Genomic DNA, 26,259 nt, shown 5'->3' on the forward strand with positions numbered 1-26,259 from the left:
TAAAGGCTGCTGGCTAGTAAATGTGGCAGTTATCAGCAATTGCAGCTAAGAGCAAGAAGCGGTGAGCAGCAGCAGTGTCTTAAATTGAACAACATACAGTACATGTATGAGTGACGGCTGGGGTGGTGAGCGGTCAATACCTTGCAGCTTACAGCGAATTTGAAGATACTGGCCTCTTAGTAGCAACAACATTGGATAACATCAACAGTTGCAATTACAAATAATGTCAAAGGAGCTATGTATATATATATATATATATATATATATATATATATATATATATATATATATATATATATAGAGAGAGAGAGAGAGAGAGAGAGAGAGAGAGAGAGAGCTCCTATTTTTCATTAAAATATTTTATTGTCCATTTCACCTGAATTGCTGCTAGGAAACTGTTTGGGTCCAGATTTAGTCTGTGAGCTATATTAGCAAACACTACAACAGGACATTCAATTAAAAACATTAAAATAACGGTCATTAGGTTATACCTAAATCAGATTGATGGATTTAGACATGCACTGCACAGTGGGGATGGGAAATCATGCCTTCAAGATGTTATAACCAAAACATAACCTCCCTAAACCAATTTCTAAACCTACTTGCCAAACCTCATGCTTGAAAATAGCATAGTGTAAACTTACTGTATGCCAACACCTCCCCATTGCTGACCTACTACTTAATTATAACCATCTCTGTATGAATAAATGTGTGTGGTGGTGTTCTCAACACTTGTTCAAACTTGCAGCATCTGAGATCAATTAATTTTGTGATTGTAACACAGTCATGAAATATTTATTAACACACCATTAGAATGGAAATATTTCCCGAAAGGACATACCCAGCCCTTTGGCTGCAGATAAGGCTGGATACATCAAAAAAGACTCCCTCTTTTATCTTGTATGAATAGATGTTTACACAAAAACACTAAAAAGTAGTTTGCACAAATGAAAATAATAATCCTTACCTTTTATAAAGTATTATGACTGCACATAATGATGTATGTAATGAAGCAAGGGACCACGGTATGCCTGTTGGCTCAAAACCAGGAAACACATAAGACTCAGTTGGGGATATGATGGTTTCAAAAAACAAGATCAGGACTTTTCCTTTTCTTGGACATAAATTCAAGCACCAAATAATTTTAATGTCTTTTGTTGATATTGTAAATTATTACAAAACTTCGCTAACTTTATAAAGCCAAGATATATTTGACTGGAGGGTCTGACCCCTCAACATCTGTCCCCCTGATGAGGTCATGGTTAGATCTGGTTACGGGGGGGGGGGCTGTTACTGTAGAGACTGATAGCAATTCCCTGTTTGACAAAATACTAACCACAGTAGAGTGTGCTGAGTTTAACCACAAATGAATCTGAACAAATATATATCACTGCAAGGATGATATTTGTTCTGAAGTCAACTGCAATGTCTCGGTCGGTTTACCATTTATAATATCAAATACAATGTGAGTACGTCTGCCTCTCCACTTTCACCCTTGTCCTCTTCATCTCCCTCTTCCTCTACTCTTGCATATGCATTGGTATGTATGATGAGCATCCACTGGGAGCAACACATCACCATTATTCATGGAAAGAGTACACCTCAGAGCCAGACTGACAGATCAAAAGATGTTGATGATAGGTGGGGGTAGTGGTGATTGGGGTGATGAATGGCCCCATCTTTTGGAGATTGCTATACTGAAGTTTGGGGACAGAGTTGTTTTCACAGTTCTCCTTGCAGTTAGTTGTTTTGGGCTACAGTTGCCCAACCCTATAAATCTATTAAGAGAGACTATAGAGATACAGAAGTTGGATATCATTGTCTCTCTTAAATAGCCACATGTTTTTATCTTCTTAGGTGCATTTGACAGAATGGGGGGACAATGTTCTCTACTTATAAGTAGTCTTTCTGGTGACATTCAAGAGCCAGAAAATATCGAGACAGGTCATAAAAATTCTATGTTCTTTGCTTTTGTAATTTTCTAACTGTAAGGGAAGCAAACTGCTCTCTCTACTATACCCTCTTTCCCCACAGCCAATTGTTTTGGATTCATTCATCAGGAAGAGTGAGACTGAGCCATCAGGGGAAGCGTTGGCAGGATCGCTGTAGAGATGAAGCAATATTGAATTGATGGAATCATTTAAATGCCAGAAAAAAAAATAGAATGGAAGAAATAACACAGTACAGCTTTTCTACTGTGTCTAAATGGGACAGCCTAGTGGCTTATGATGCATATCATAATCTCTTATCTTTTCTTAAAAAAAGAAAAAAAAAATTAAAAAAGGGCTATTTTGGGGTATATGCCTTTATGCATCTGTGCATGTATTTTTACTACATCTTGAGTGTCTGACACTCATTGCAAAGTGATTTTTACTTTAAACTCTTATGACATGCCTGCCATTTTCACTTTGTCACTCTGTGTCATAGCCATTGACCCAAACAAGGAGGCAGTGGAGGATTTGATGCAGAGGTTCCAGGACAGTTTTCGTGTTCCCAACACGCCAACAGATATGTCTCACTACCAGCATGTCATGCACAGTTCATCTACAGGCCGCCGGAGGGTCCCCAGCCACACCAGAGGTAGGACAAAAAGTTATTCAAAAAATAATAGTTTTGTTGGCTGAATGTAATAGACCTTGCAAGCAAGATGACTTACAATATCTGCACGTTCTCTTTCATTTTACTGTGTATACTGGACAATGTTTGCTGACTGGTTTGGGGTGGGGGTATTTGCTCTTAGAACTACATTTTAATAGATGCATACATTCATGGGCCAGTGTACAATATAAAATATGCACAAGGTCACATGTTTGAGCTATTTCCACTCAGCCTTACTGGATGTATAAACTAAAGTGTGCATTTTCTTCCCACCCACTAACGCCCTAGCAGATAATATAACCATTATTTTGTTGTACATTGTTAATGCTGTCCAGGTATCAGTTGGTTTGCATTGATTTAGGTGAATTCATTTCAGTATGACAGATAATACAAATTCACATATAAGGGGAATCTAGATGTTCCAGTTCATTTGACCTGTATACCTTTGTAATGAGGGAAGAAATACATGCAGACACTGCAAAAAAAAAAAAAAAAAGCCAACTCTCTCACATATATTTGAAGCTATACTCTCTCTAGCTGGGTGTTATAACCAGTAAGCAACCATGCCATTATGGAGACCTGTCAAATTGCTTTGAAAACAATGTTTCCCAGGGATTTCACAATTAATTAGTATCTGTGACGTAACACTTTGTTTACCATTTGATATATGTGGAGCTTATTGATATGTTGATTTTCTTTTACATCACAAAACTGATAAAGACACCATGCATAGTGTAGGGGGTTAGGCGCACAATTAATAAAGTAGAAAGTGTACTTCAGAGCCACATTCATAATATGGGAGTGAGCATGCATGCAACTACTAACATGGTCATCACTCAGGTTCACATCTTGCATTGAGACCACGTACCCCTGTGTCTACTAGATAGGGTTGCATCTGCCTTGCGTGAGTGCATAAAAACAGTTTAAGCATCACTTAAATTCAAAATATAAAAGACAATTATTCAATTTATTTAGAATAGAAAGATTACCCTTTGTCATATCACATCTAAAAAGGAATCTCTCTATACTGTTCTAACCTTTGTCATTTAGTGCTTACATATTTCATTATAATTGCTGTCAGCTTACTCTGTTGGCTTTCTGTTTCATTAAACATCAGTGAGAGAACTGTTTCAAACTATGCTCGATGCAGTTTTGAGATGTGACACACTGGTGACACCACCCTCTCCACAGCGATAAATTAAGCTCATACCATAAACATTCCCAATAATTTTAATAAGACATGTTGTAAAAATGCATCCTGTGTCATTGGTTATACCTTTATGACCAATGAGACATTAACATTGAAAATGAGACATTAACCATGATGAGTTCACGTACCCTTGAGAGATAACTTACCTCTTGATCACTGTCATATTCAAAATGCAAAATACAACACTGAGCAATTTTGCACATTATGCATACTTACTTATGTGGGGATTTTCATTATTTCCAGTCACATAGCCAGTCGTTGAGAGTCTATTCTTTGTAATCTAGCTTGGTTTGAGCTGTTTGCTGTTTAAGAATTCACTCTGTAACATGAAATGGTTCCACGTATCAACCTTCTGAGCAGCTGATGCCTCTAATATTAAATGCAGGTCAAGCTCCTCAAAACTCTGTGAAGGACACTGCTGAGAGATGTCCTCTCTGTGGTGATGCTGACCTCTCATCCACTAATCGGAAGACCGGCAGTTCGATCCCCGGCTCCTCCAGTTCACATGTCAAAGTGTCCTTGGGCAAGATACTGAACCCCAAATTGCTCCCGAAGGCTGTGCCATCGGTGTGTGAGTGTGTATGTGAATGAGCATTATACACAACAGGTAGTTCCGACCAAGTAATCTGATTGGTCAACTAGACATTTAGAATATGATCAAATCAGCATGACAGCACGCCTAGCCATGCTCAAATGAAAAATGCCTCATCACTAAAAATATTACTCCGCCATTCATTAGAACTGTAGGCCGTGATGTCATGCTAACAACAACAGTCACTTCTGGGTAGACAACTGGCAGTTGATTTGAGTTGCTGAGATAGGTGAACTTGGCAAACTTGTTTATTCCTGTTGTCATTTTCAGCCATAACTGTAACGTTTGAATATATATCATTAAACATGGTGGTCCAACCTATCTGATGTTTCTGCTGTGCTTATTTTATGTACTGTTTTGCTTTGCTAGTGTAGTTGGTTTGTTTTGTTTTGTGGGGATCAGAGGTAAAACTGAGCAGACTTTTGATTTGTCTTTTATGTTTGTGAAACTGGATTGAACTGAACTGATTAGGGGTTGTGGGGAAAACAAAATGGATCCTTCACCAAGTGGATTTAACTCTGAGACTGTGGGACAAGTTACACACACACACTTACACACAGTGAACAACTCGAACCCTTCTCCACTCTTTATCATTGTCCAGCACCCCCATACACAACAAGATTTAACCATTTTCCCTTCAGTTGAGAGTATATCTCACTCTAGCGTTCTCCATAAGCTATGCCAGTGAGTTGGTGACACAACGCTACTAGCTTAAAAATGTCTGTGAAGTTCGCAGACATAGTAGCTAAATCTGTTCATGGAAAAAAAATATTTCAGTGGATTTCTTAGTTACAACAAGATTGAGCTAGCAAAGCAGTTTTGTGTTTAGAAATGTGGTATTTATTCAGTTTGGGAAATCCCACGATCTCTAGAAAGCATTAGCTCAAGTTGGCTGGCTGACACAACAGGGACTAGAAATCCTCTCTGTTGCTAGGTCGTTACTAAGGGTCAGCCTGCTTGCTGGAGGAGTAAACTAGGTTTCATTACACAGGACTCTACAGACGTAATTGATTGTTTTCCAGATATTAGTCATACCCCATGTATTTCCATGGAAATGGAGATAACACTAGCAAGAAGGTTTTTTTTATTTTTAGAGAGAATTGCCCCACAATATGAATACATTTTGTTTATACCTTTTATTTTGGTGGTAACTGTTGTATAATTGCAATATTACATGAGAGAGTGTGCTTTACCGTCATTGTTGGCACAACAGTGATGTGGTCAGGAACGAGGTGCTTGCGCTGAGTTCCGTGCATGGCAGTCTCTGCCATCAGTGTATGAATGTTTGTGCGAATGGGCGAATGTTGGCATGTAGTGTAAAGTGCTTTGAGTGCTTGGAAGACTAGGAAAGCGCTATGTAAATGCAGTTCATTTACCATCTCCTTTGAGGGCCTAAAATTAGGAGTGTAAATGCGACCTCAGTGCAAAAGCATATAGGCCAATACAACACAAACTATAATGGGACAAATACTTAAACTGAGAAGGAGACTCCATTAGTTGGATGTTAAAAAGGGGAAACTTGATTGGTCAAGCCCAGAAGGTAAGTGCTGCATAAATGCATCAAGAAGAGACCGAGAGGAAAGTCGATTGTGTTAGGCAGATGCTTTTCTTCTCCATATTACTCAATTTGGTGGACCTTTTTTTTCATACTCTGCCATGGCTACATTTATCTTGCATTTTCCTGTAGCCCCTATGTATATTTACATGTTTACATGTGTGGTGGTAGAAAAGTAGATTAAGCTTACACCATGTCAACACAGAAAGTGTAGCATGAGCAGCACATTTAGCAGAGCATCAGCGAGGGCTCCGTCTTTGTGTCAACACTGGAGGCGTTCAGGTGCAGAGCATAGGTCATCCACGTTTTGGAAGAGCCCAATACACAATGACTGTAGTTACATGTGTAAAACAGAGAAAAATAGACTTGAAGCCTAAAAATACATCTCCATCGGTTGTGGCCTTGGCATCAACTCAACCATGACAGACAAAACCTGCCAGCATTCCCAAAAACATCTTAAAGCTGAAATGATTTTAGTCATTGTAAATCTATAGGCTTTGATCATCTTATCCTTAAAACACTCTTGGGAAATGGGCCCTGGGCTGGCAAGTTCCAAGGAGAGGGTTAATATGCCTTATGCAAAGTATACTTTATATATGGTATGCTGTCATTAGCCTGGTTTCTTGTGCCATGTTGCTGAGGTGCGACACAAGTAACAAGGAGGTAAAATCCCACTATTGAAAACAGAAACAGTCTGAACACAAGAGGATAGCTATTGTGCTCAACGTCTGAGTGGGAGGAGGAACAGTAGGTTGTTAAGATATGATGCATGGGCAATCAACTTCCAGCTGCACACACAACAATGTTTTAAAAAGCACACTTTTTCCCCCCATGATCCTGAGAGATGGGGGAGAAAGCATGTGACTAATGGCTGATCAGTGAGTGAAAAAAAAATAAAGGAATAATATAGAGACACATATATTTGTACCTGGTTTTCAAGTAAAACTGTCTATAGTTTGCTAAGCAAAATACCTATGTTAATTTGATTCATATTGACATTACGAGGACAACACATCTCAATATCTACTCAGCTGGAAAACTACTCTTACATTAATGTCTGCTCAGTTAAACCCTGCAGCTGCTCATCTGCTCTTCTTCTGGTGTTCACAAGTTGCTTTGTGGCAACATTCCTTACTTCCTTGTCTGCATGTATTGCCCTAGTTTCTTGTCACACCCGTTTATACCTGGAATCTCAGAAAATATTGGCTCGTGGACAGATTTTGTAGATATAGTTACTACCTTCGCTTTCCTCTTTTCCAACCTTAGCAGTCACTCACAGCACCTTATCTCAAAGCATAATCAGAAAGATAGCCATATTTAAAATTGCTGTCAGCATGCATAATTCATAGATATACAATTATGCACATTGATAACAATTTTAAAAGGAGGTTGAAATACTACCTGGCCTGCGATCTCATGGCATCCCATGACACCTAACAAGCTGTCAGACACTTAGCCACTGAATTTCTTGGGTAAATAGGATAGCTATGTGATAATCAAAAAAGTCAAAGCCAAGCCAAATGGCCAGTCAGTTAAGTGGTGTTCAGAAGTAGCAGTGCTATAGCAAGCAAAATTTGTGTTATTTTTGCGTGCACTCCATCCATGTAAGTCATCCATTTGTGTGTGTAGTTTGCAAGCTTAGCCAAACAATTTCTAGCATGTTACCCAGAAGTAATGGAGTGGGCAGACTGGATTTCAAAAAGCAAAAGCATGCAGAACAGGAGATAGAGTGGGTAGAGTTGTCACTGAAAGTGAAAATGTGCGCCTCATGTGAACAGCATAGTAGGCATGATGCCAGCATTGAGCTGCGCTCTCAAGGTTGCTCAGTTTAAGAAGAGTGGAGAGAAGGTTAACCCCCATCCTGGTATTACAGATGTTGGTAGTGGCAGTAATGTTGATTGTCTGGAGATGTATTTTCCTTCATCTCCAGACCCATCAGCATAAATAAGAGACCAGTAGGTGAGAAGCACTTGTTTGTTGCTCTCTCCCCCACATTATGCTTGGTGCTAGGGGCAGAGCATTGGTCATTTATGGCTCAGAGTGGACAGAATTATATTTCCGGGATTTATGCTCAGTATACACAACAGAGTCTGTTGGAATTAAGAGGCTATTTCCTTGTGTCATTCTGTTAAGCCAAAGTCAAGCGTAGAGTTTGCAAGAAATGCTTGTGTAGATCACCCAAAATTGCTACCACTAAACCACCTGCAGAAGAAAAATGGCCACTTTCTCTCCAGCTGTAAATTGGGTTTGACAATGAAAGAATATTTCTGTACATTTTAAATAAGACACAAATCTATTAGTTTTGTATGTTTATTTCTCATATATCAACACAGTATTCTGTGAAACGCCTACATGGAACCCTGTTACAGTATGTTGTCTGTAATTGTTAAGCTAGCATTACAATATGTAACCACCATTGTTCTGCTTTAGCCATCATTCCAGAATAACTTTGAAGTCACAACACATTGGTTTTGTCAAGCATTAAGATTTGTCCTTAAAAATTCACTCCCTTATTTGCATGCACCTCTGTGCATGCTATTCCCTGCTGTGGTGTTAATGCATTTCCATGTGCTGGCTAGAAGCTGTGGTAGTGTTTTGATGTGTCACAAGGAATACTTTGGCTCATTACGATGAGGATAACCTTATGGTTATTATCTAGCTTTTCTCCTGTTTAATTGACGCTTTGAAGTAGCACATGAAAGTAGTTTGGTGCTGTTCTGTGTGTGTGTGTGTGTGTGTGTGTGTGTGTGTGTGTGTGTGTGTGTGTGTGTGTGTGTGTGTGTGTGTGTGTGTGTGTGAGAAAGAGAGAGAGTTTGTGTTCCACGGTGCTTGAATTCATTCTGTGTTCAGCTCCACTTTCAGCAGTCCTCAGTCTTCACTGCAGACAAAACACAGTGATTACAGCTTTGAGTCTGCAGCCCTGAGGCTCCTCTATAACAGGCCATATAGTTGATCTACTGCCAGGTCAAAGCAGTCAGTGACTCTATTTTTGTGTGTGTTTTGTGTTTGAAAGACCCTAACTAACTAACTATCGACCCATCTAACCATGTAATTTCTCTAATTAATTCTAAGCAATCCATTAATGGTCATAATATTGGTCATATATTTCAAAATAAGCAAATGATTTTGCACCCATTTTAACTCAGATTTTTTTTTAGCCCCCAGCTTCCAAAAGTTTTTGATGTTTGTTTCCTGCTGTCAAGAAGATGATGATCACCACAGTTTCCTGTAAATTAGCAAATCGGGTTGTCTTGTGATGAGGACAGCTCATAAAATTTTGTTTTGTGTTATGTTTTCAAATCTGAGTTTCAATTGTTTTTAATTCAAATAAAGCCAAAGTTCTGATTTTTTTTAGAAGAAGTGAAAATAATGAGTTATAGTATCTTGGTAAGGACAATACACACCACACAATTTATTGGACATCTTACTCTACATAAGCAGACACCTTAATCTAGTGAGCACAGTCAACTCATACAACTGTGATAATATGCCTAAATCTAATTAAAATCAGCATCACCAGGTTAAAGCATGCTTTTCTCTAATCCGTAACAGCAATCCTGCTTTATGAAGCATCTCACTGCTCAAAAAAAACTGCTTTTGTCACATGAGATTTCTGGCTATGTTCACATGAAAGATGGAATGGCTGCACTCAAGTCGAACTTGGACCATGCAGACAACAAGTGTATGTGGACATGCCCACCAGCTTCCCTTACAGAAAAAGAGTGTCTCGATGCTTGTGTAGAAAGCCAGTCTGTTGTACTTAAGCTGTCTTTCCAAGGAACGCGGTCAAAGTTCAGTGGAGAGTGCATTAATTTTGCTCAGTTAATGATGAGGAACAATATTTATTAGTTTATTCAGAGAAGTGTGGCAAAGGGTGAGAATACTTCTGGCGTTGACAAATGGAAGGGACGTAGAGCAAATAGCTGTGCTATTGGGGTTTATACCCTGTCACAGCCAGTCATGTCTCTCCTGTCAGGCTGGGAAGAGCTACAGGGGCAGCTGGTGAAGTGGCTCTCATTTGGTTCTCATTGAAGTCATTGTGATGAAGTTTGGCTGGCTGAGTTTAAGCTGAAGCAGGTTAAAATCCTGTTTTTTCCCCCCATGCACTACTGTCCTTTGGTTATTTTCTGCATCATTTCATTGCTGACAACACACCCATAGTGATCCTAACTGTATGTGTGAATGTCATATAGGCTAGTCATGTTCAAGTCCTTTTAAAAAACAAGTAAAAAGAGTCAATGGTTCAATGGAGTTAAATTTGCTGGAATCAAACTCCAAATGGCTCTTTAAAGCCCCCCTTTAAGTATAATCTGTTGATACTATTGCTTAGTCCTGACCACAGTCTTTTGTACTTTGACTCAAAGAGTCTGGGGATATTCTCTGATGTTGCTTACAGCAGTGGTATCACTATTCAGGAGGCAGGTGATTTTGGATTGTAAGTGTTTTTTTTATAAAAGTTTATATATTGGTATCATATTGTTGAGAGAAGATAAGGTAAGGGACTTTCACTGACACAAATGATTTAAAGCTGGAATGTGGGACTTTTGTCTCTCCTGTCTGGCAGTGAGAGTAATTACAAAAACACTAATGACATGTACTTACGTCATAGGCTCCTCATTTGGCAAGAGCTTGAATGTAACTGACGTTCATTTATATGTAAAAGTTTCACACTGCAGGTTTAATAAAATAAAGTTTATGTACACTTCAGGGACTCACTAGGAAAATAAAAAAAGAACATCACACACCTAGAAAGAAGTAACACAAATGACCTTAACTGCTATCAAAACAATGCTAAGTTGACCAATGACAATATGTACTGCTTGTGAAAGTTTGTGAAATTTTATACTTTAACAAGTTGAATGATTTTAGGTTCTTAGACTCAGAGTTGTTTCTAGCTTTTTGGGGGACCAATGCAAGACCTATGTTGATTCCCCCCGCCAAAGAAACAGCCTTGCTTAGCCTAGCTCCTCCACTTAAGAAAGGAGGTCTAGCTCAGTGTGTAATGTCAGCGAGGGTTACTGGGTTTGGATAGTTTTAGCCAAAAAGCTACAAATGTTCTGTGATTCCAATTTAACCTTCAATGTCCAATGTGTTTTGGATTGTGTTGACATTCTTATCTGCTGCTTGTGTTGTGTCTTAGAGTAATTAAAAAGCAAAACCACAGCCACTGAAATACTCTGTTTATTTGTAGGTCTTTCACATATTCTTTCCACTTTTTTTTAGGTTATTACAATTACCTTTGTCTGTACATCACTCAAAAGATATCCATAATGTTGCCAAAGGGATTTTATTTGCTGCTGGATATATTGATAGTTCCAGCCTAATTGCAGCTTTCAGCAGTGGTTGCCTTTTCATTTAAGGATTGCTTTTAAGATTTAATTTTATCAGGCCACAGCATGAATTATCCATTACTTGAGCTACATTACTCTGACCTTTTAACTTCCTTTGAGACAGACGGTACCAGACATATTTTCCACTGTCTTAAATATGGAGTAACTGAGGAGACTGAAGACCTTAGTGTTGTGTAAAATTGTAAAATTAAGCCTCACCTAATGAAGTTATAAATATGGCCTGTTCAATTTTCTCCCTTTCTACAGTGTGTTACAGAGTCAACTGAGAATAAAGCACCAGATTTGTCGAGTGTTTTCTTCACTGCCCTGCTGGTGAATGGCTCTACAATGACTGACAAACTGTTAGCTTATTTTTACGCTTCAAATCCATTTTACTTAATTTCACATATGCAACTACAGTGTTTGTGTTGTGCTCTGAGTGCTTCCAAAATGCAAGTGACCTACCCTCAACGTCGTACCTGAATGTCTTGTGTAGATACACAAACTGAGCACTAGCTGCTGCTCTGCTAACATGCCACTCTCACTACACCTCCTGTGTAGACACGGCGTTAGAGTCTAATGCTAAAAGCATAGCATGAGCAGCAGCAGTGGGTGCTCCATCTGTGTGTCTACACTGGAGGGGTTCAGGTACATTGATGAGCGTAGGTCATCTGCATGTTGGATTAACATAGAAGTGTACTATTCCATCAGACTTGTGAGACAAACAACTGAAAAACAGGGCTGAATCACTTTCTGTGTTGACACAGTGTGACAGACAAAAAGACAAACAATTAAATCCATCAATGTCAACTTTTTTATCAACAATAAAAACAAGCTGTCAATTGAAAAGGTGGTGGGGACAAGTAGTTTTTTTAACTACTCGACTTTGGATGGCTGCAGTGGCTGGCAACACTTTTTTTGGGGAACAGCTGCTATCCTATGCCACCCTCTGTGGCTTTACCACTGCACAAGCTGGTTGATAACAGGTGAGAAAACAACATACTGCAGGGTGCCAAGGGCCACTGCATCTGAAATTACCCATAACAGCCTGTCACACCTTTTCAAAAATCACATATCTAAATTCTCTGAGTGGTCTCCTTACACTTAACTATTTGCTTATTAGTCTTAAATTGGCGGGTATGTTTTCAATGCAGGAGAGATGTGATAAAAAAAATATAGAGATGAGTGAACAAACACTGAGCTCACTTGAGTTACAAGAGCCAAGTGGTGCCTTGCTAAGCCTACCACTTTTTCAAGTCCTTGCTCTCCCATATAAACGGGAAGCAACTCATAAATTTGGGTTGTAAAATGTGTCGGTGGGGCTTATATTGTGATGCCCTCTGTAATAACTTTTCAGCATACCTAGGTTGTTTATGTATAATAGGATTGTGTTTGTGTGTGTGTGTGTTTGTGTGTGTGTAAAGAGCTTTTAAAAATGCAGTGTGCAACGGCAGAGTAAAACAGTACTGATCAGGGTAATTTTGGATAAGCAAACAGATAGTGGGAGAATGAGACATGAAAGAAAAAATAGTGAGACTCAGTGACTACATTTACATGCACACTAATATTCCCCTATTATTCTGGCTATGACAATATTTCGAATTTGATACGGGTCATGTAAACAGCATAGTCCATTTGGATATTCCAAATTAGGCTTCATTCTGAATGTAGCATTTTCTGATTAAGACATGTGGGATATGCCGATATTATTCGGGTTTTAGGAACATTTGTTGGACTTGTATACAGCGCATTCGGAATATGCGTCTCAATTGGGGTTTTTACCGCAGTTTGCAATACATGGCCCTCTTACCTGTTTACTCTGCGCAGACAAAATGACATATGCTGGAGCAGAAAGGCAGACGGAGGAGAGGAATGAGAGGAGAGTGGAGAGCTATTCACGGTGGGCTGGAAAAACAGAGCGCACCTTCTCAACAATGGGGACAGAAGGGGTTGGTTATTATCCTGACTGACGGTGATGACTCGGTGTGATACACCAAAAACACTCAGCAGTGTAGTAAACATCATGGGACAGCCTAGGTGCTGGATGTGCCTGTAACTGTAAATTTATAACATCAGTCATATCAATATAAATTATAAATATTAGGCAGGAGCTCATTAATGTGTTTCACCTCATTGGTTTACTTCACTGCCTGCAGAGATCTTGTGATTCCTGTTCCCACAGGAGCAACCCTGAAAACCCTCTGCATGTAAATGGGAATATTAGTGGAATATTCATTTTCATTAGCCATTTAAACAGCTTAGAAGGAATATTGTCTTTTTCTGAATAAGGGCAAAAACCGTAATATTTTGTGCATGTAAACGTAGTCAGTTTGAGACAAGGAGAGTTAGACCACCATGACATACCTGTGGGCATCCTGTACCGATGTGCAAAGTTCCTACTTAAAAAAATAGACAGACTGGGACAGACAGAAAGCAGAAAGTAGATCACAGGTTCTACTCCCTGGATTTCTTATGGCTTTGATTGTTGTGTCCATTGGCTCGGTGCAGCATGGCTGGATGGAAGGCCTCGGGCCTTTCTTTCTGATCCTGTACCCTCCAGCCTGTGCCTGTGTTTGTGCTTGCTCTCTGTTTCACCAAAATAGGTTGAAATTATTTTCAAATCATTCTAATATACATCAAACTTGCAAGTGTGGAATTTATACAGCAATTGTTCATAATCATGATCTAAATTTTAACTAAGTATTCCAGTGGATGCAGTAAAGATGCAAACTCACATACATTTTTAATATATTTCTTTTTTTTGCAAATACAACTCAATGAATACAACTTCTCAAATTTGCTATTGCAGCTTCTCAGATGCTGTCTTGTGCATTATAAATGGCAAATTTGCATACTCTCACTTTTGTATGAATGTAGATGCCAGTTTGTATCGAGTACGAGTTGGAAATATTTTGCTTGCTGGATGTCAGAAAGCCTGACTGCTGAATGCAGCTGTGCCTTAATGTGATTACCAGTTGCTGAGCCATGTGGGGACTGGTGTTGCTGTCAGCTTAATTTACTCACAAACACATTGTCACAGACATACGTACGCAGTGTGAGTATATGCATACAAAAGCATAAACACTGTACAGCGTGCACACACGAGCTGACGTTTAGTAGATGTAAGTCTAGCAGCCGTAAGTCAAGGAAATTTGTTTTGCTCAAAGAGTCACAAAAGTTGCTGAGGTCATATTGAAGTTACGAGAGCTGTCAGAGTCACATCCACTCATATGCAGTAAATGAGAGTACAGGCGCATGCACAAACAGTATTAATGAACACAGGAGCATCCAAATGCATACACAACCTGTCAACATACATACCAGTTGTTACAAAATTAGACATGTTGCTTTCTTATATTTACTATTTTTCCCTTATTTTCCCTCATTTTCCATTTGTTGTTGTTTCACACAGACACATACACCCAGTGAAAGGTCTTTCCTCATGCAATTGTCTAGCCTTCACACACCTTTATTGATCCACATGTCTATATAATTATATGGGCGTTATTCTGGAAAAGCTGCATTTCACCTTGTCATTTCTAAAGGATAAATATTGTTTAGCATGTAGGATTGCCACCATTAAAATGAAGACTGTCTAATGATCAGAATTCATAAAGGCACATTAAAATGCAACACATACACAATGTAAGTACAGTGTTCTGTATACCAGTGGCGGCTGGAAAATTGGGGAGGACAGGAGGAAAACCAACATGGAATCTTACAACAAACCGCATCAAACTATATCATTTTCCCACCTGATGAAATCGGAGGGGTGGGGGCAATTTTATATGCCAATAAAACAATTTGCTTGAGTGGTGAAAAGGCTGCTTCTTTAAAGACATTTAGCATATACATAATGTCTCTAAACAAAGAAGTGCTCATTTTAGCCATGGAGTGGATCAAATGTGTCATTTTACCAGCAAAGTGAAATTTAAATTTATAGTACTGTTCTATTGTCACAACAAATTTATGTTCTCATCAAAAACAGACAACATATCACATGATTTACACATTTCAGGTTCAGATCAGTGCTGAAAACAAGAAAGACTGAACACTAAAAACATTCACAGATCTATAAGTGTAGGTTCACATCAGACTTACACACTCTGATCTATGTGCACAACATACAAAATATAGTCTACATAGCTGACATGTTAACACTAGGGGTGTTAACATGAACACAAAACTCACAGTTCGGATTGTATCACGGATTTGAGTCACAGATCAGATCATTATTAGGATCAGCAAAAAAAAGGGGGGGGGGGGCAAATAAAACTTTGTTTTCCATTTATTCTGTAACACACTTACAGCAAGGAACAGCAAGGTGGTCTTAAATGAAAACAACATTTAAGATGTCCAATGTTTAAATAAAATAAAATAAAATATATATAATATGCAATGCACACTTATTGCAATATGAGGCATGAAACCTTCCTCTTTTAAACAGTGAATGAAACAGCCTCTGTCCACATCATCAAAACTTGATGATAACAAACATTCACCGCTAACGTCAGTTAGCAGCTAGGTGCTAATTAGCTACTCAGGTGCAGCACATTAAACAGCGGGTAAACATAACTCAAATGTCACTTCGGAACAGTTAGATGCTGGTTTGATCGTTGCTCTTCAAAATCCTTGTTAGCAACACGCTGTCTGCCCATGACTTGTACTTACAGCAGTTTGTTTACTTTGTCTTAAATGAGACATTACATTTTGCAAGTAATCTGCAGTTCATATGCCTGCTGAACCGTGGGGGGCGATCCGTATGGATCACGGATCAACTACAATCCGTTACACCACGAGTTAACACTTGTTATTCTAGTTACTTTAAGCTTATTACTCAATATCAGCTTAAAAACAAACTAAAGAAACTGTCAGAAGCAAGCAGCCAGACCTCCTGCACACTAATCATACAACATCAACAGGTGACTGAACAACCACTCAATTAAAAACAATGAATGAGTGAGTCCAGACAGCTCACTGTAACTTCAACAAGCAAAGTAACGTTACCCACAGCACATTATATGATCTCTATCATATGATACATTCTTGTTAAGGAGATAAATTCACACAACAGCCACACAGAGAGACATTTAACCATCAGCGATGAAATTAGCTACCAAAGAGACAGAGAGAGAGAAGCTGTATCTGACTCATGTTATCTGACATCTTCTTCTTTCTTTCATGGAGATGAAGTATTCATGTCATAACGTCCATTTGTGACTGTTGGTCATCTTGTATGTTAGTTAACAGAACTTTATGGCTGCTGCTTAACCAGTCTGATATCATTAGCAACAATGACAAACAAGCTAACTCTCCTTGTTGTTCCTCCGGTTGCTTCTCTCTCCAGCCGCTCCCTGGCGGTGTCCTGCTGCTGCTGCGCTGCCCAGTCCAGATAATTTCTCCCATTAGCTTAACAACAGTCCTTAATAGTCCTTCCATGGATGTATAAAGAGTCCTTCAGGCTGCTACAACAAGCCAGCTGTTGCATTGGCTAACGCAAGGAGCTATCTACTGCTGCTACTCTGCCTTACAGCAGAGAGAATTGAAGATGAAATCTGGAAACTATCATTGGACCAACTCAATGTCAATATTGCATTCTGGTTGTTGATTGGTAAGGGAGGACAGCCTCCCTTGGATCGTCATTTTACGTGTCATGGCCAATCACAGATTAGCATGAAAAAAAAAGAAATACATTGAGTCCAATGTAAGAGATCCCCTGCGGAGGACAGCAAGCACCCATCCTCCTCTGTCCCCCACTCCACCTCCACCAATTGCACCCCACCACTTCACACACTGCCCTTTCTCCTCCCGCCCTGCAGGTGTCACTGTCGAAACATTTTAAACAGAATTTCAGTAATGGATTTTTTCCAAAGAAGAGAGAAAAAATACTTTATAAATACTGAGATTTGTAATGGTTTATTTCAACCAAATATTCTTTTTTATATTTTGATCTCCCTTTTGCCTCTCAAAAAATAGAGGAGGATCAACCTCCTCTGCCTCTATGGACCAGCCTCCACTGCTGTATACATTATACATTATGAGTAATAAGGCTAGTTCAAGCACTTGTGTGGACAAACATCTGTTCAGCTGAAGTGTTTTCAAGCAGAACTGTGTCCCTAGTAGCTCAACTCAATGGATGCAGTTCTGTAGCTAACCTCTATATATAATTTACTGTACAATCCATACACTTTTAATTTCCACCTTATTTGTTCTGCCTTACACTTTTGCAGTCCTGCAGAGGTACCAACCAGGACAGGCACCCTGTGCATATTTCACCTATATATAGTAACTGTTTGTTTGGCTGCTCATTTGTCTGTATATCAATTTACCCTGAATATAATATCTGCTTTGTGTATATTGGTTAGCACTGCATATACTGTAGGTAGCTTCTGTCAGCTAAAGAATTTTCTTGTGTGTAAAATGTGTTAAGCAAGTTCAGCAAAAAATGTCCTATCAGTACTACTACACAGCATCTACAATGTGTAAGCACAAGTTTGACCAATAAACTTCTTCGTTCTGATTCTGTTTTTGTTATTGCAACAGAAAATGCAAGTTCTAGTACAGTGGTTCACGGAAATGCTCTTGGGGGCCCATCTTTCTCTGCTCTACTCACAGCTGATGCTTAGCCCTGTCAAGAGCTGGAAGGCACCAACTCTTTGTCAGCTGAAAAACTTTTCTTTAGCTTATTGTGGACAGAAAAAAATAAACAGTATAATTGTTTTTGCATGATTCTGCATTTTAGACTCAGAAGCCTTGTCCTATTTAGATGATGAATGAGAAAACCTAATAATTTATACCATTATGTGCAGTCAGCTGTAATATACCATCAAATATTTTTGCCACAAATGTTTGAGAATTAAATCCTGTGACATCAACAACCTGTAGCACAGAAAGCTCTTCCAACCTGTGTATTTTAGTAATTCACTACAGTGGCTGCAAGTAAGGATTCTTTTCATCATCAATTAATCTGCCAGTTAATTTCTCAATTCATTGATTTAGCACTGGATCTATGTCAGAAAATAGTGAAAAATGACCATCACATATTCCCAAAGCCACATATTCATTGGCATATTCAACTGTCAAGATATTCAGTTAACTATCATAAACCTGATATTGTTAACATCTGTGAGGCAAGAACCAGTAAAATGTTTTCTTAAAAAAAGATTCCACTACAAATAATTTGACCTGGTACTAGCATTTTTTAATGGAAGATCGTGATCTGGGTTTTTTTGAATTTCCTACCTTGGCCCTCATATCTTTACAATTGACTAATAAAGCACCTAGTCATCTGCACAGAATATTCCTTTCACTGTTAGGTGTTCCTTTAATTCCACTCACCTATTATATTTGGATCAGCTTTGATGATGGTTGTTGTGTCAGAGTGGGAAAGGAAATAATTGGTCCTCTAGCCCGCAATAGGCTCTCTAGAGTAGATAGAGTAAAAATCAGGGTATACTCATCCAAAGTATAAATCCAGAATCAAAGATTTATACTCATATGCAATTCATTGTAATGTGGGGAGTACTGGAGTCTATGCAGTCTTCTCCCTCTCTCAATCTTACTCCATACTTTTAGGTGTAGATAAGGTCAATTAGGTTTACTGGTGGGAGGTTTTTTTTTTTTTCTTTTGGATGGTGTGAATTACAGTATATCATAGTACTACGATGTGCCCTCCTCCTATGCAGAAGATGATTAGCTTTCACTATTCAGATTGAACTCATCACCTCACCTCCCTGCTTTCCCATAACTGTTAATCATTGTCATTACAGGAGAGATTGGAGAACTACTTCTCCCTCTCGTCTCTGAATTTTCTGTTCTCTCTGCCTTGTATATGTATGTGTGCATTCTCTCAGTGACACTGTCTGTCTTACTCTCCTGTTTTCCTTTAAACCCTTTTAAAACCAAATCACATCATTCTTGCCTCAGTATATAATTATGATATATTATTGTCCTTTTGCCTGCACATCATTTGTTTATAGCCCTTTTCTCCATTTTTCTCCTTTCTCGTCTTATTTTCATTCATGCCCTCTAACTTATACATTTTAATCAGTTTGTTCACTATGTCTATGTCTATTAATACTCAGTGAACAAACTGATTAAAAAATGACTACTTGACTCACAACATTAAAATGCTAAGTCAAGTAATAGTAAAACTCTCAGTCTCTCACACATATATATTTTTTAATTTATACATTATTAAATGAATTAAATACCACAGTGAAAAAACAGCATCCATTTCCTTCCTGTGACTTACTAGTACATGCCACCGTCTATCACACCACACAGTACCTTTTCTCTTTGCATTCGTAATTTGTAGCCTGCACAACACTATGAGCTGAGGTTTGATTTAACAGTCTGAGAGCATATGCATTTTTGCACAGAAAAACACTCTGCTGTCATCCTTGAGGGAGAATGTTAATGGTGACAGCAGGTGCCTATGCCTTTTCACAGTGAAGAACTTAGTGCGGGAGACTGTGAGGAGACTATATTGAGAATTTTATTTGTGAGTGAAATGAGTGTGTTGGTGGTATGCCCTGTTTTGTAACAAAAAAAGATGGAGGAAAAGCAGGTGGACAGATGAGAAGGTGAAAAACGACCAAGAGGAGTCTGAAATTATCGCATGGATTTCAGGACTGTGAAAAGGACTGTAAAAGTGAGATGGATATGGCCCAGTAATTGAAATTTGTAGTACCGACATGCTGCAGTTTAGCCCTAGTGTTCTGGGAGTACATGTTTTTATGGGACTTGGTTTTGAGGGTATTACCACTGATGGAGAGAACAGGAAGATCAAGGCAGGGGAAAATGGACTGAGAGAGGAAGAAAAGTGGTTAAAGGGGAAGAAAAGCTGTGAAATAGAAAACACCTGGGACCAGATTCCCAAAGACTTCTGCACCTTGTTTCAGATGTATTCTTGTGTGTGTTATTTATCAAATATGTTCCATAGCCTGGAAGCACATCTGTATCATACACACACACACACACACACACACACACACACACACACACACAGTGCCTGTCAACACACCTTTTGTATGATTAGTAAAATGTTATTCTATCCCTTATACATATGTTATTGACGAAGATATAAGCATTGTTGATTGTATATGTCACTGGATTTACTGAGTTTCAGCAAAAGAAATGTGCAAATTTGCAAAGGCCTTTCAAAGGAAGATTGTGAAAGGAAGAATGTTAAAATCTTGGTGACAGCAGACAAAAGGTGAACACATCACAAAGGTGGGCAAGGGAGCTGCACTAAACTTGTTCAGGAACAAAAGAGCCTCACAGACAGAAAAATAGAAATAAATGAAAGTCACATCTGACCATTTTATTATATCAAACCAAGATGGCACAGAGAGTTGCTACTGTGTAGTTATTAAAGCTGCAATTGATTTTGGTGTTCACTGAGCTGCTAATACAGCTGTTCTCAAGATTTTTCACATCAAGGACCCGTAAACTGACACAAATTAGACCACAGACTCCCATTTGATAAGATTTTGTCCCAGGGCCCCCTATTGGATAAGACTTTTGCTTTTAGATGTTTTTTTTACAAAAAGTGTATGAAACCCATGACCAAAATAATCATACATTCTGTCATTGTGTTAGGTATGGATGGAATCACATTGAAAATAAATTATTCACCTTTTTTTGGGGACCTCCTGGAACCCCCTCAAGGAACCCTTGGGGTCCATGGACCTCACTTTGACAACCACTGTGTTAATGCACTGTGGCAATTGGTCACTCTTGATAATTCATTATAAGCAGTCCTCTCTTATGTAATCTTGCATGTTTTTTTCATTACTTGAGAAGTTATGTATATATACATATACATATATATATATATATTATTGTATATATACAGTAAATATTTGCTGATCAATACGATCTTACTGCATCACAATATGAAAGCCAATCACAGTGTAATTAGCTCATGCTTAGTAAATCAGACGTTAATCTGACTCAGGTTGAAAGTGCACATTTAATGGAAGGCTAATTTGTGCTGCGCTTTCATGTGTGTAAGTCTAGCCAAGAAAATAAATAGTACTTTACTTGACCTGCGTGCGTCTACTGTGTGTGTTAAGACCCAAACACACTGAAAGCGATAATTGACGCGCCTCATTTGACGTGCATCAATTGATGCTCATATGGCACACTGCAGGCATCAGATTTGAAATGCCAACACCACAGAACCAACACAGATTTGTCCTGTTGTTCTTAGTATTAACTGCATTAGTTGAATGTAATGAATGAATAAAAAGGAGAAATGCAGAGGAGGAAAATGAAACAAAGAGCGTCTGTTTCAGGGACGTGCAGAGGATGTTAGAGAGGCAGGGGCCCAAATTCATAAAAGCTGATTTTTGCAAATAACAAAATAAATATATGCCTATGACTACTTTTGCAACACTGTTAAAGGGATATTAAAATGTGTTCAAAACAAACCCATGACTGAGGTTGGTTCAAACACTGCTACATGACAGTTAATTAATGATACATGCAAAGAAATGTAATTGGCATTGTGCTGCAGGCATGATTAAAATGAATCCTGTTTAATTACTTTATAATGTTTCACAACTCAGATAATCTTCAGTTTCTATCCCTATGCATCAGAATGCTGAATTGACTTGCTACATTATTAATTAATTGCATAATGTATAATTATCATTATTATTTATTGTTTTATTAGCCTACTGTTGTTGCTCATCATCTTATGCTACCTGCAAGTAAGCATTTCATTGCTCTGTGTACCTGTATACAGTTCATATAACAAATAAAACTACTACTACTACTACTACTACTACTACTACTACCCCCTAAAGTAAGCCAGCATACACAATGGTGTCATCATTGCTTGGTTACACACATACTCACACACACACACACACACAATAACTATAGAAAATGAGCTGATGGACTGTTGTGGAAGTACTGTTAAAGTGCACGAGAGAGACTGAGTTATTATTGTGAGTGAGAAAGGAGTTCCTTCACACGAGAGGGATCGAGTATGTTAATGTGTGCGAGAGGGAACAAGTTTCACGCGACAGAGGTTGAAGGACCGTTTAGTTCTTGTGAAGTGTGGAACAGGTGAACCTTAGCCACAGAGTGCCTCTGTTAACTCTTTCCCATTCATACAATGCAATAATCTGGTAGTAGTATTTCATCAAAATTAAAACCTGTGTGCTGTTTGCTAAGGAGAGTGTGCAAACGCAATTACACGCAATCTCATAATGATCTTGAGGACAGCCATCGTTTCTTGCAGCAACACACTGTAATGCTGTCAAAAATTCTTGACCACCTGCTGCAGAATCAGGTAAGGCAGTAAAGCTTTCTGATAACAGGCTCGTCATTTGAACCGGCTGTATTGGAGCAGGAAAAGATCCTCTCCTCTGTTAACCTGTGTATTATTTGTTCTTTTCATATTCAGTTGGGAGTCCAAAATTGGAAAACGAAAAAACAATGTTATTTTGTCATTAATTTATGAATCCAACACAAAAAAAAACTAATAACATCTTGTTTTTTGTACCTCAATTTAAGTTCAAGTCAAAAATATGAGAAAATGGGCCACGGACTGAATTTAATTTTGATATTTAATGTGTCCGACGTGCCTCATAACGCTATTGGTACACATTTGGCCAATTAAAACAATAGGTGTACTTCAAAACGCACACGTCAGACACTTTCAGTGTGTTTGTGCCTTTAGTCTACTGCTATTTTGATGGCAACCTTTTTGTGCTTAAAACCTTCAGAGAGGAGGTCTTTTTGCAAGTTGAGGACATTTTGTCCAGTCCTTATTTCATCAAGGAGCTTTTTAGAGACAGGGTTGGGCAACATAACCAAAAGTAAGTCATTTGTGTTGCTTGCCAAACTTTAAAATGTAATTGACACAGAATTTAATCAAAGCCAGACTACTGAGATCATATCCTTGCCTCTTTTCACTGGCTACACTCTGAGAATTAGGATAGATTTTATTGATGTCTTTCACAGCCTTACATGCCCCTGGTTACATCTCAGATATGGTGATCTCTTATAAACTCAAGTACAGCCTCAAAGATCAAGTGGAGCCCTCCTGAATATTTGAAAAATATCTATGACTAAAGGTGACCAGGTCTTTGCCATTTTTGAACTTCTTGTCTTTGAATCCCAAGCATTCAAAAACAGCCTGCACTTTTATATCACCCTCTAAAGTAATTTTTAAAAATGTTTATATGTTTATATTTCCATCTCATTTATGAAGTCTTTTCACCCTGCTGTTTTTATTTTACATTTCAAAACCCTTTGTTATGAACCCTGAAAAGTGCTATTCAAAGGTTATTATTTTACAAGATTATTATGTCATCTTCTGTTCAACAGAATAAACACCTCAAATCACCTCAACTGTATTATGACTAAAACTTTTCTATATGTTAGTGATTATGTAAAAAGCTGCATTCAGATTTGAGATGTACACAGCTGGAGTTTTATGATCAAACCTGAAGCCCCTCTACACTTCCTAACTTAAAGGTTGCAAACAGTCACTGTTTACTGATTAGAGACCCTGAGGGTAAAAAAACCCCATAATTTCCAAGAAATGTTTGGCTTTTTTGAATGATACATTTAATGGTGAGATAGTGACTGAACTACAGACAGAAAAATCATTGCAATAAAGCACAAATTAATTATCTTTAGAAAAAAAAAATAAGCAAAAAGAAAATAGACTTACAATAGTGCACAGGTTAATGAATTCTATGAAATATAGAATTGGCAGAGAGTGTTTTATATTCAAGATTATAAGATTTGAATTGTTTTACCATGTTTCTGATTTGCAAGACTCACACTGGTTTTCAAAAACAGCACCTCTGCGGGATCATCATAGAGAAATTAATGTGCTGTGCTTCAATAAATGAAGCTTGTTCTTTGTGAGATTTAAAAAGTGACATTTATTTTCAAAGATGTGAGCAATTTTCAGGCCAATCTGTTAAGATGTCGATGGTGCTCATTTTTTTTCTTGATGTAGTGGTGCGACTTCTTGTTTCTGTCTCTCAGTGTGTCTTTGTCTCCACCCGCCACCTCTCTGGGCATGTTCTAACACGATGCATAAATTCAGAACCAATTTTACACCACATTGCCTTGGCTTCACTCTCCAAATTGCGCCAGAGTCTGACACTCCAAACCCAACTAGACTCTCAAACTGTTTAAGTGCACCCGACCAGAAGAATGACTACAGCTTTCTGTACACACTTTTTACACAGACTTATTCGATTTTCTAATCCTAGGATAGGATATTTCACCTGGCGTTGCTGTGCATTTGCCAAGGAATTATGACTGTGTCCAGTGAACAAGTGATAGTGAATGTTTCTCTATTGCAGCAAAAACTACTTTTAATAAGAAAGATAGGAGTTTTAGAAGAAAAGGGGGAATTTTAAGGTAAATAAAAACAAACTCAGAGTGTCTGACAATCTGTACACCTCCTTTTGTTTAAATAGTGTTGTATACCAGCTAAAACATTCTTTTACCTCTTTGTGAAAGCTATGTCTACCAGCTTAGAAACATTTATAAAAGTTTGTTTTTCATTTAATTTTGACCCTGAAAAACTCAGTGGCACATTCTTTTTCTTAAGAAGAAGTAATCTCTTTTTCTTCTGTCTTGCTTGTTAGCTTTTTGGACTTGTATTGTTTACTTTGCCATGGTCATCTTACAGTAGGTTCAGCACAAATTTCACTCAGAGGAAACATGGTCAAACATGAGATGACTGAGCTTAGCTCCAAGCTAGTTCACACATAATTCTAAATTCCTGAATTGATCAATTGCCTGAACCCATCCATCTATTTTCAGAAAGAAGGTAATATATCTTTATTCTATTTTTGTCTTCACACAAACCCTATTGCACATTCACTTTTCCATGCTCCCTTATTATAATTTGCTGTCAACAGGTGAAGCATTTCTTCAGAGATTGTGCTTTATAGCCAAAGTAAAAGCATTGATTTTCTTTCTGTCCTTTATCTCCTTTCCACTCTGGGAGATTAGGAAGCGTAATCACTGTGATCCCCGGGATTATACAAGCAAAACATATGTACAACAGTGAGGAAATTAGATGGATGTTATTAGCATAAAGTCATTTCTTCAGGGTGTGACTTGGGCTAAATCACTTTGTTATAACAGAGCTGAAAAATGTGTTATGTGATTTAAAGCAATAAAAGTATTTGACAGAAACTCTCTGGTGGACCTTTTATATCAGGTTTAGAATGCAGTTCTAAACTGTCCACACATATGTGAGGTTATTTTAGATTACTTATTTATCCCTTAGTGGCTTAACACATTGCTAATCCCCGACAATTATCACTTTGTGGCAGCCCCCGTGCATTTAGCAGGGATGTGTGTTTTGATGTTGCAGTGGCAAGGCAGGACAAACAAAGCCTCTTAACTCTCACATACTCGCTCCTGCTCCCACCCTGACTTGAACACAGACATACACACACTCTGGGGATGTGACCCAGTTTGATTAACAAATTGAGCTCCTAAGACCCTGTTTAACGATGGACAAATTATCACCACTGGCCAACAGATCAAACAAAGAGAGACATGAAAGGGTGTAGGGGAATGCAAAATCTTACCTCCTCAATATGAGTTGAATTTAACCACATTAGGAGATGTACAGCAACAACACTTAGAAGGATAAATATATCATGTTTTCCTGTTGTTGTTTTTGTTTTTGTTTGAGGGGGCTATATATGGACATTACAAATGAGTCAATAAAGTGATGGTCACTACGTATTCCCCACTGCCTAACCTTATCATAATTCTAACCCAAAGGTCATAACCCTAATTCGTAGTTAGTCATCATGGATGTCTATAATATTATTACAGCCGCTGGTTGTGACCACCAACTGAGTTGGTGCACCCTTTGCTGTGGTTGCTCAGCTGCAAGTTGGTATCATAGTTGCTAAGGTTAAGATAACTAGTGGAGGCTAGCTAACGTAATTTCACTGCAGTGTGCTATGAA

The 26,259-nt window shown here is 38.4% G+C and overlaps 1 protein-coding gene across 1 annotated transcript in view; it reads left to right on the plus strand.

Annotated features, from left to right (window-relative positions):
- The window catches only part of LOC122968412 (astrotactin-2-like), a 287,140-nt gene that overhangs the window by 112,462 nt on the left and 148,419 nt on the right, over positions 1-26,259 (plus strand). Inside the window, exon 4 of the mRNA XM_044333604.1 lies at positions 2,428-2,580. Coding sequence (XP_044189539.1) covers positions 2,428-2,580 — 153 coding nt within the window. The remainder of the gene's footprint in view (positions 1-2,427; positions 2,581-26,259) is intronic.

This window comes from Thunnus albacares, chromosome 18 (assembly GCF_914725855.1).
Source record: "Thunnus albacares chromosome 18, fThuAlb1.1, whole genome shotgun sequence".
NCBI classification, from domain to species: Eukaryota; Metazoa; Chordata; class Actinopteri; order Scombriformes; family Scombridae; genus Thunnus; species Thunnus albacares.